General features: G+C 44.8%; 1 protein-coding gene across 3 annotated transcripts in view; it reads left to right on the top strand.

Annotated features, from left to right (window-relative positions):
* The first annotated feature begins 652 nt into the window (after nt 1-652).
* nr4a3 (nuclear receptor subfamily 4, group A, member 3) overlaps nt 653-11,390 on the top strand; it is an 18,985-nt gene continuing 8,247 nt past the window's right edge. The window contains exons 1-4 of one of the 3 annotated variants that reach the window (XM_017424919.3): nt 1,917-2,973; nt 3,715-3,867; nt 4,505-4,586; nt 7,106-7,944. In XM_017424919.3, coding sequence (XP_017280408.2) covers nt 2,653-2,973; nt 3,715-3,867; nt 4,505-4,586; nt 7,106-7,944 — 1,395 coding nt within the window. In that variant the 5' untranslated portion in view covers nt 1,917-2,652. Of the gene's footprint in view, nt 790-1,916; nt 2,978-3,714; nt 3,868-4,504; nt 4,587-7,105; nt 7,945-11,390 lie in introns of those variants that run through there. The other 2 variants (XM_017424920.3, XM_017424918.2) reach the window with 2 other exon arrangements.

Raw genomic sequence — 11,390 nt, 5'->3', positions numbered from 1 at the left:
TAGAAAGCTGCCCCCCTGAAAACTCAAAGTGAGTCTGAACATCAAAATCTCTCATTTTAAAGTTTTACAAATAGTGAAAGTAAAAAAAAAAAGTGGGGGGGAGCTCGGGTAGACGCACGCTGCGCTGCCGCCAGCTCGCCCGGCGGATCCCCCTCAGCTTCCTGCCCTGCAGCCATCAAACCAAACTCCCTCCCCCACCTCCCTCCTCCCTCTCTGTCCTCTGTCTGATCGTCTCTCCACCCCTCTCCGCCTCCCTCCCTCTCTCTCTCCACCCTCGGTCTCTCCCTCTCTGGCACGGCCGCTCGGAGCTTATGTGTCTCGTACTGTACGGAGCGCCAGAGAGGGAGCTCTCCTCCGAGTGACGTCACCTCTCCCATGGCGTCACATTGACGTCGCGCATACCTATGTGGAGGCTGAGCGCAGATAAAATGCACTATTTGACTTTCTCCCCTTCAGACAAGCCCGCGTTACAACTCTGCAAAGCACCCATCAGCACTGACAGACAGCTCGCGGAAACGGACGCAGACGCGCTCCTTAAACTCGGGACTTTCAACTTTTACTTTTATATATCTATATACGTGTGTATGTTTTTTTTTAATTGTAACTTTGTTTTTTACCTTCTCTACTTTTTACGCTTTAGAAGAAAGTAAGACGAGGATCGACAACTTTTTCTATTTGAAATTTCTGATGTATTTAAGTCACTCTTCTCGGCATTATTTCAACTCTTTGTGATTATTCTGGATGGAAACGGGACACCTCATGTAAAGACGGAACCTTCACAGCAAACCAGTAAGTAAACTCTGAATGAATGGTTGGATGGATGGATGAATGGATGAAAGGATGGATCATATTCATATAGAGCGAACCCTCTCAGCTGCGCGTTACAACAATGCTGAGTAGAAGTCGAGCGCATGTCACGTATAGAGCTTCTTGTTTTTTTTTCTCTCAACTTCTTTTGCGCCTGGAACCTGTTGATATGTGCCTAAAAGTCCAGCTGCTCCCATGGAGCTGCGCGGCGCTTCTTCCACATGAAGCTGAACTCGAATTTAATTTGCGCCGGGAAGGTATCATATCCTTTCCGGTTGTCATGGAAATGAGATGCCTCTCTCTCAGTCAGACAATGAGGAGTGCAGGAGTCAGACGCACAAATGGGTCTGAGTGGAGAATAGTCCAGGCTGCATTCAGACAGGAGCTGATGTGGGGTTTTTTTCCTCCTCTAATTAGGAGGTTGTGCTGTCAGTGACAGGTTTTTAATCACTGTGGTATCTTAAGTTTGGGGTCTTGGTTTGAATGTTTCTGTCACCGTGTGGTGTGTTGGAGTTTAAACTGACTTGGCAAAATTTTAGGACTCGGGAGGTTCCGCGCTTTCTCTGCATTTCCCCTAAGGCTGGGATCAGATTAATAAGTGGCCCTTATATTTAAAGTGATCAGACTGATGTATGAGTGCTTAGTGTTCCTGGAGTGTCCTGACTCCACCGGTGCCAGAATAAAACACACACAATCAACTCAGACCACGTTTCAGTTCTAAAGCCCCCCATGACCTGAAACCATGTGAAGACACTGTAATATGTGCTTTAGATAATCTCTGATAGAAAACCAACAAGTTAGGTTGCTTAAACTTGTTGATTTTGTTCTCTTTTTCTTTGTTTGTTTCCTTGCCCAATCTCAGTTTTACGCACGCACGCAGGCAGGCAGACACCTCTGACAGCCCCCCTCTCAGGGCTGATTTACAGTACTCATATATTTCTCTGCCCTCTCTTTTCTCTGCTTCTGTTTGCTGGAAGCCTCGCGCTGTCCGGGGTTATTGCTTGGAGAGTTGTGTGTGTGTGTGTGGGAGGGGGCGTGGGGGGGCTGCTACCGGGGCCTACCGGCGCTCCGGGGCGCGTGCTTTGCAGCTCTTATGTGGTTCTCTTGGTTACCGGTGAGCGCGCGGAGCCAGAGCCCCTCCGGTGTCTCGAGCCGAGCTGGGGTGGGAGGAATAAAAAAGAAAAAAAAAACAAGAAAGAAAGAGAGGAGACGAGTTTGTTCATGTTGAGAGTGGAAACAGAAAGAAAATCTCACGTTTTAGAAAAAAAATATGTCCCGTCCTCCTTACAACCCGTCAAAAAAATTGTGCGCATTTACGCACGATTCCACTTTGAACTTAAAAAAGAATCAGTTTTACACTGAAGACTCCCCTTAACCAAATTGTCCCTTTAGGCATAAATGTGTTTCCTGTTTTTTTTTCCACTCCAGTGGCTCCACACAGAATTGAATAATGACCTAATTGTTCCAAATCAGCCCTAATTAAATAATGCTTATACAGCTCGACTTGCCTTTCTGTTGTTCATGGTTTGTCTTTCTGTTCAGTTTAATTCTTCATATTTTCAGACAATAGTATCTGTAGGCCACAAAAGCAAAATCCTGATTTAAAAGAAACGAGTTTGATGAGTTGCAATATTTCCCCTTAAAACTGGTTCGAGGTGATTATGAAAGACGCAAAAGTTTTGGGCACCTTTAGATTTCAGAGTCGATTATTAGAGTTTTGGTTTTGTCCACGAGCTCTTGGAGACCGAGTGGTCTCCTGACTTGACCGTATCAGTGGTTTTCTCTCTCTCTCTCTCTGTGTGTGTGTGTGTGTCTGTAAAGAGAGGGAGCGAGTGTGTGCGGGTTATGCTGAGGAGTGTGTCACAGAAAGGGGGCGCTCTGGGCCTTGAAATCCTCCCTCCGCCGTGCGCTCTCCTCCAGTTGAGAGAGGAGCTGGAGACGCACCGAGCTCAGGAGTCCCGCTGGTTGAACTTTCAGGTCCGACTCTCTAAAGAAAATAATAAAAAAAAAAAAGACAGACAGAAGGGGGTGGGGGTGGGGGAAAAAAATCCCAGATTTGTCTCTCTCTTCTGGATGAACCTTGAGCAGACCGGTACGATCAGAGGCAGGAGAAGTGATGGTCCGGACGCACTGGCTCAGACTGCTTTTCTAAAACTTCTCACATTTGTAGGTTTGTAGATATTTTTTTTCTTTTTGCCGGGAAGTAGTTTAGTTCCTATTGAATCCGTCTTTTAGTGCGCAAAAAACCTAAATAATAATAAAAATATTATTATTAATAATAATATTAATAACTGAGCGCGTTTCTTTGTGTTAGAATGAAACCTGTCGCCCACGTAAGTGCAAGTTGTGAAATGAGCGCATGATCTTCAGTTGTGGTTCTTAATATTTTTTTCCCCTTTCTAGCACTGATTCAGTGTCTCATATAACATCAGAATGTATATGTATTTGATAGAAACGTGTAAGTATTCGTCTTAATTTGTTTTTAGGGTGAATCTGCATGGATTTGTGTTGCAATTTGTCGCTTTCTGGAGCGCCGCGCGCACATGCAGTTTTCATCTTTCGTCTCTTTTCTGCAAATCTCCATCTGATTAGGTTATGGTTTTTTTTTCTCTCAAATCGTTGCATGTTTTAAACTAAAATGAGCTAATGTCCCGATGTCTTTACATGGCGCAAAAATAGTAAATATATGTATTTATTTTTTTGAAGAATTAAATTGATTAAAATGTTTGAGTTTGCTAAATGAAGTTGGGATTCTCTCTGAGGAACTCGGAGGAACATCCAGTGAGTTGTCGGTGATGGTCCACACCTTTTCACCCGGTGTACAGCAGACACAGCCCATCTTTAACCCTCCACACGTCTGTCCCCCCTTCCTCCCCTTCCTCCTCCTCCTCCTCCTCCCTCCATCAGGCACAGGTTCGGAAGAGCGCGCCCAGACGAGCTCGGAGTCCCGGCGATCTGATCCCGAGTCCTCCCAGCTCCAGGAGCCCTGTCCCGGCCGCAGCCACGCCACCCCTAATCCCCGGACACCAAGCACCATTCAGCGCGAAGCTCTCTCACCAGGTACTTCTTCGTTCGTTCCTTCCTTCCTTCCTTCCTTTCTTTCCTTCCCATTGCCATCTCTCTGCTGATGCTTGCTGGGTCTCTTTGCGCAGCTTTGGTGCCGCTTTTTGATGCCAGCTGTTTGGCGAGGACGGGGGAAAAACAAATGGCCAAAGCGCATTGCAGCTCTGAAAAAGTCTGCTCAGAGGTCAAATCTTAGGGTTAAATTAAAATCTAAACACTGTTTTAGTCATTCCCTCCTGATGAAATGGAGGAATGGAGTAGTTTTATGCTTTGTAGGCGTGTTGGTGACCCTCTGATGTGCCTTTTCAGGTCAAATATTTAGAGACCTGCTCACTCAAATCCTGCAGCTGGTAACATTTCTCACTCTTGTGAAGTTTTTCTGAACTAATGTTTGTCATGTTTCGGTGTGTTTTCCAGTCCCGCACAGTTTTGTTTTGGCTGATTCGAGCAACGAAGCTCTCAAACAGTCGATCTGTGTCACTTTCCTGCGTTGTGTCGTCTCTCTGCTTTGTGTGTTTTTTTGTGTGAGAGGACACTCAGTTCAAACACCCCCACCCCCACCTCCCTCCCCACAATTTAATGAGTTTTATTTTCTTTGCTCATGTCTTCAACTTCATGTTTTCATTTTTGTTAGATCTATGGCATTCTGACAATGAGCAGGCGCACTCAGTTATTGGAACAGCTGCAGTTTGTCCAGTTGAAATGCACACCTCGAGGTTAGAGACTGTTTCCTTTCGCCTCACCGTGCTGCACCACCTCTCTGCTTGTCTGTCTCTTCCTGCTTGCACACACACACACGCACACACACACTGAAACACTTGCATATAGAACAATCCAGTGGCGGTGTTGGAGTCTGAAGGGTCATAAACCCCACCTGAGATATATTTTTGTGAGCACTGGGTGTGTGTTGCTGAGCGAGGGAAGCAAAGACTGTGACAGAAGTTGTTCTACAGGTTCTTTTTAGGATGAGGGTACATGTTATTAGCTGAATGAGCACATACAGGTCCGTGTTGACATCTTGAACATCACTGTGAGGAAAGTGTGTGTGTGTGTGCGTGCATGCTCTTCAAAGGCTTCTCCACTAATCTGACTCACGCAGGCGAACACTGAAATGTTTCATGTTAACATTTCTCACCTCGTCTTTCTCTCTCCTGCAGGCAAAGTCAGCTTAAACACCCTATTTAAACTTATACCCTCCTGACAAGTTAATGAGCCGCTGTGAGGGTGTGTTTGTACATGACAGGTGCCGAGAGTCTTCCAAACACACACACACACACACTATGGACGTGGACTCACCATGGGGTTTGGCCTACTGACACAACACACACAACCACAAAGTTCACCGCTGCTCTCTCATCTCCCCAGTTGTGTTTTTTTCTTCTTCTCCTTTTTTGGAGGCTCGAAAACTATTTAGCAAAGAAAAGAAAGGCCCCATGACGCCCATAACGCTCCATATGTGTTTTTTCCACGTGGGTTGAAGAGATGGTCACTTGCAGAAGAAGAAGAGGGGGTGAAAAAAAAACGATGACGAGACGTACAGGTTGACTCATATCCTCAATCAAAGAGAAACAAATCTTGCTTGGCATATTGCCATAGACAACTGTCTGCTGTGGCTTACATAATTAATTGTAAAAATGTAAAATAAGTATTTTTAGCTCAGTCTGCTTTAGGAAAAATGTAGGCTAATTTTATAGATTTTTTTGCACCTACAGTATAATGTAAAAAACAAAAATGTAGCCATAAAATGAAGCATTTATTTTTATTTAATGGTTATGATCATCTATGCTTTTATGTGTTCCATCTATTATTTATTAAATCAAGCTTTATTTACCACAAATATAGACATTTTACAGTACAAACTAGGACCAAAGAGACTGATTAAAACAGACACAGAATATAAACAGGTAAGACAGGGATCAAATAAGGTTGGGTGAACACACAACTGCGTAAATACAAATAAAATGTCACACTAATGTACAAAATTTTAAGCAGCTGTTTTAACAGCCTATTTTGTTGCAGCTATAAATTAATTGTATAGGTGTGTGACTTCAGTGCGCATGCGCAATGAGTGTCATTTCTGCCGTTTGTGAGGCAAACTTAAATTTCAGGGCAAAGTGGAGGGGGGGGGTATTTTAAGTTTGTTGAGGTTTGGAGAGAGGGGCGTAGACGGGACGTTTTTGTCAAGTTTATTTTAATTTTTGGTTGTTGAAGCTGGACTGAAAGCTAGGTAAAAATTTTTCCTAATTTCCTCGCAGAGAGAGAGAGTGAGTGAGTGAGTGAGTGAGTCCGCTCGGATGGGGCTTAAACGACCAACGCGGGACCGACGTGCCCCGCGGAGGGAGGCGCTGAACGCGGCCGCCGGGCGTCGGTGGAGACAGTTTCCTGCTCGGGAGCGACGAGCGAAAACGGCTCGAAGTCCCCCTAGCTCCGTCTGAGCTAGCTTGGGACTAATTAGCCCGGCACGCGCGCACTTACTTCTCGAACGCTGGGCAGTGGCGCGTGCGTGCGTGTGCGCTTTAAAAGGTTTGACTGGAGAAGAAAAGATGGTGTCCTGTTGCTGTGACAGTGGCAGAATTAAATCAGAGCGGGTTTAACTCAAGGCTGAGTCAGTTCAGAAGAAACCTTTCTGTTTATTTGCGCGCGCGCGTGTGTGTAGGAAGGTTAGCATCCAACACCACCATGGGGTTCCATTATTATTTAATCCCATCTCATCTGCTTTGCCATCTGACTAACCCACCTCACACCACCCATAAAACACAAACACACTGATAAAAATAAACAGCTTCCCCCCCTCCCCTCTCAGCAAACTAACACAAAAAATGAACTGTGTTTGAAGTTTACAGTTTGTTTCTAACGCCAAGTGCAAGAGAGATGAGTGGAAAGATTTTGTTTCTTTTAAAGAAGTTGAAAGGTGCATTTTGATAAGACTTGTGAATCATTGGGAGATGGAGGAAAAACAACTGCCTGTTCCAATAGAGCTGTGCAGAAGTCTTTAGTCATTATTTGAATGTTTGACCTGCCTGTATGTGCATTTCCTCTTTTTTTGTTTTGTTTTGCTTTTTTTTAAAAATAAAAGTCCCATCCCTTAGTTTTTATGAGTTGAACAATTATGTCAGTAAATTATATTTTCTGCTTAACAACTGTGATTTTGTGGACTAACACTTGGAAAAAAAAGCCCCTTGAATGTAAAGTCTCAGTCAGCTCTAACGTGTCGGTGTGCTGTGTGTCCCCGCAGACATGCCCTGTGTGCAGGCTCAGTACGGGCCCGCCCCCCCAGGCTCAGCTTACTCCGGCCAGTCCTTCAGTTACCAGGGCGACAGCTACGGCTCTGACCTCATGACCCCGGACTACACCAAGCTGGACCTGGGTGGGGGCGAGATCTCGGCCGCCGCCGCCACCACCTCCCTGCCCAGCTTCAACGTCTTCGTGGAGGGGAGCTACGAGCCCAAGTCCTCATGCCTGTACCAGATGCCCCCGCACAGGCCCGCCATCAAGAAGGAGGAGGAGAGCTACCCAACCACCCCGCCGCTGGAGGCCATGTCCTCCTCCACCTTGTACTTTAAGCAGTCCCCCTCCTCCCCTCCCACCACACCATCCCTGCCACCCCAGCACGGCACCTCCTTCCTCTGGGACGAGCACACCTTGGCCCCTCCGTCGCACCCTCACTCCCTGGGCTCGGGCCTGGAAACGGGCCCCCTCAAGTCCCCGCGCTTTCAGCACTTTTACCAGCACTCCCCGCCTCACAGCGGCGGCAGCGTTGGTGGCTACGAGAGCCTGGGAGGAGGGCTGGTCCGTACCTCTTCCTCTTCCTCCTCGTCCTCGCCGTCAGTGTCCCACCCTCACGGTCCGCCCCTGGAGCAGCCCATGTACCAGCTGCACCGGGGGGCTGGGGGCAGCAGCCTTGCCTTCCGCTCCCTGGCCCTCGGGCCTTGCGGTCCTCTCCTAGGAGACAGCCTGCCCTCGCCTCCCCCTCGCGGGCCCCAAGGAGAGGGAACCTGTGCGGTGTGTGGGGACAACGCGGCCTGCCAGCACTACGGCGTACGCACCTGTGAGGGCTGCAAGGGCTTCTTCAAGGTAAAAACCCAGCAACTTTCAGTATTTTATAATAATCTGTGATTTCAGATACAGACAGTCCAGTTTTACCTTATATGTGAATGCCTTTTACTGTGTCAGCACTTGTTTCCCACTATGTAGACGATACACTCATATTCTTAACAAACCTAAAGTGAGAAATAGGATTTTTGAAATGAGGCTTCAGTGGAAAGGTTCTAAACAATTATCATCCTACCTGCTATAGATGGGCCTCTGTATGACCTCAGTTTGGAGAAATAGAGTTTCATTCTGATCGGGCCGATGAGCTAACAAACCAAGACCAAACTGGATGACTGTCATCTTTGCTATTTTCTGAACATTTACGTCTTTGTCAGTTTCTCAATACATGGTTGCTTACACAGAAATTTTTATGGTTAATTAGTGGCTGTGGCACGCCTTGTGAATATCAGGATATTTTGGCCAGAATAATCATGTAATATGAAACTCACGGTCGTGTAGAGGTCTGTAAAATGTCGTTTTTTTGTGTAAATTGCTATAAAGCTTCGAGAATGGAGTTGGTTTTTTTTTAATATGGCAGAATTTTGCTTTGGTCTCGGAATAGCTGTGAGCTTTAAACTTTACTTCCCTGAGGTCTTTTCAAAAGTCATCTTCAACAGGTAAGATGTGAACTGTTCATTGTTCAGAATCTCACTTCAAAAGACTTGTGTATTTGCTTCAAACCGCACCATTTGAAACTACCCTTGTTGCGTTTGCCTCGTGCCCACTCTCCGCCTCCCTCTGCACTCTTCGCATCACCTCTAGTGTCATATCGAAAGCAAAGCACGCCCACAGGGGTCATCTCCCCCCCAGTCAACCAGGTGGGCAAAGTGTTTGCTCTCTCCGTGTGTGTGAGTTGTGTGACGTGAGAGCACATAGGAGGATTATAAGAACTCAGATTCTTTGTCTGAGAGCCGCGGTGGCTGCTGAGCCGCTCAGCAAGAAAGTTCGGTGAGCGCAGTGGAAAAGGAAGCCTCCTTGAAATCAAAGTTTCCTTTCAGTTTCTTCGTAATGAATCAGTTGCCACAAAATTGACCACAATTCACTGACACAATACCATGACCATTATGAGTCAGTTCGAAATTTGGCTCCCCGTGTGATTCAATATTAGAGTTTTCAAATTGCTGCTTTACATCCCATGCTACCACACACACACACACACACGCCCGCCACACAGCTCAACTTCACCAAAAGGAAGTTTTTAAGTCACGCTTATTATTATTGTTTTTCCCCTGTGCAGACTTTCAAAACGTGCATCTCCGGCAAGAAACGCTGTGGCGCGGCTTGTGAAATTCCAGAGAAGCCGTGCTAAAAGCAGATGGAGTAATTTCGTTGCACGGTCGTTGATTTATACATTTTTACAGCTACGCTTGTTAAGCTTTCTATTGGGGGGGGAAGGGAGCAAACACAGAGGTAATTGAATAATGCCTCTGGTAGGTGGAAACGAATTATCCTTCTTTCCAATTAGTTTCACAATTTGTTTTTATTTAGTAATTAATGAAAACAGCGTCTGGTGGCAGCAGGCTGCAGGCTCTGCGCTGCTCGCTGCAGCACTCTGCCACCACAAAGCCTGTCAGACCTCACCAGGTTTCCTTTACATGCAGATGCAACCATGCACACACATGCACGCAACCACACTTATAGAAAAACATACATGTGCAGATGTTTTTGTCTGTTCCAACGTGAATCCAGGATGCAGCGTCAGACAGAAAAACCCTCTCACCCACCTGCTGTTCCTCATACATTCTCAGGTACATTACCTCCATTATCGTGATGGTTTTATTGAAAATACTTCCCTGATTGTATTTAATCATCGCTGAATAACTATTGCACATTAAACCATGGTACAGGCTTGCTGTAAATTATTTTTATTTCATTAATACAATTTGAAGCACATTTTCCTCTGAATTAATTGGAGCTGCTAAACATGTCATTTTTCTCTTTTGTTATTCCTGGCTGAATAATGTGTACCATTCACTGGTTTTCATTATTGGAGTTGAGTCTTTTTCGAAATTTGAATTTTCAATAATAAAAATCGTACATTATGCTGGAAACAAAAAGAGCATTAATGGAAAGGTTGTGCAAACCAGTGAGCTATTTTTGCTGTGATTTTAAGAGAAATACACGGTCAGCTCAGCTCAGTGCACAGTTGTTGTTTTGTTTTTTTTATTTTCCATTGCTTTTAAAGCATGTTAGTCATGAAGTGTCACTAAGTGGTGAAGAAGACTAAAATGCAAGTTTTTTGGCGTACGTGTTTCAAAAAATCAGCAATAATAAAAGCAAAATGAATGCATCCACCACAGAAATAGTTGGCATTTGTGAAAGTGAATGGCTCAGCACTTTGAATCAAGCTGTAAAACCTCAAACGGTGAAGTCAGTTCACGTTTTTTTTCCTCTTTGTTCCACTTGTCTTGTAGGCGCTCAGAGAACTAAAGTAGTGGAGGGGATGGAATTTGGAATGGAAAGGGTCGAAAAAAATAAAAAATTCCCTGACGGGCTTTAACTTAAACCAAACGTGTTAAAAGTCAAGAATCTGCCTCTGCATGCCTCCATCGAGCCTCCATCGAGCCCCCACAACACTCCCAGCATGTGTGCCTCGGTCTCAGTTGCAAATTTAGTGCACATAAAACTCACGCCCCAATTCTGACTCTCAACGGGAAACATTCAGCGGAATTTTTTTCTGCTGAGTTAAGAAAAGGTTTTTTTTTGTTGTTGTTGTTGTTTGTTTGCTTTTGTTTTGTTTTGTTTGCCCAGAGAGTTGTTAGGGTCCCAAAGATTTGGTGCCACACAGAAATTAATTGTCGAATTTCAGAGAAATTTGTGAAAAACCTGACAGTAAGTCACAAAACTTCAGCTAACATAGACAATACGCTGTCCTTTTTTTGGACGCTCATATGCACAGACATGGAGTGTCCTGAATAAATAAGCAAAGGAAGGATTTGGATATGTATAAATATATATATTTACAGGCACCATATTGATATCAAAGTCATGAAGTATTTGCTCTGTTATGTGGCATATTTTGCTGAGATGCTCATGCTTTGTACAGGAAGTAAAGTCACAAGAGCCCCAACCGTACTCTCTTTCTCACACACACACACACACTTATAGTAGTGGATAAAGAAGTAAGGACAGCTGGAGACATGGTCAGTACTCATACAAGAGGTTAATTTATCAAACCCTTAACTGATCACTGAAAGCTCAGGCTCTTCTTGGAAGCAGCTGTCTTATAAAACAAGCCCTGTGGTTTTACTAAAGAGAAGACCTTTATTCCCAAATATTCACTGAGGCTTTACACACCACTTTAGAAAAACAAACTCTTAAAGACAAAACAAGGAATGACGGCTAACTTTAAAAACAAACCTTCTGTAACACAGAGTTGTCAAGACTCAAGCTTGTGTCTTCAGACTTTTTTTTTTTTTTTTTTTTTT

This window comes from Kryptolebias marmoratus, linkage group LG16 (assembly GCF_001649575.2).
Source record: "Kryptolebias marmoratus isolate JLee-2015 linkage group LG16, ASM164957v2, whole genome shotgun sequence".
NCBI lineage: Eukaryota > Metazoa > Chordata > Actinopteri > Cyprinodontiformes > Rivulidae > Kryptolebias > Kryptolebias marmoratus.
This window is presented reverse-complemented; position numbering and strand designations above follow the sequence as displayed.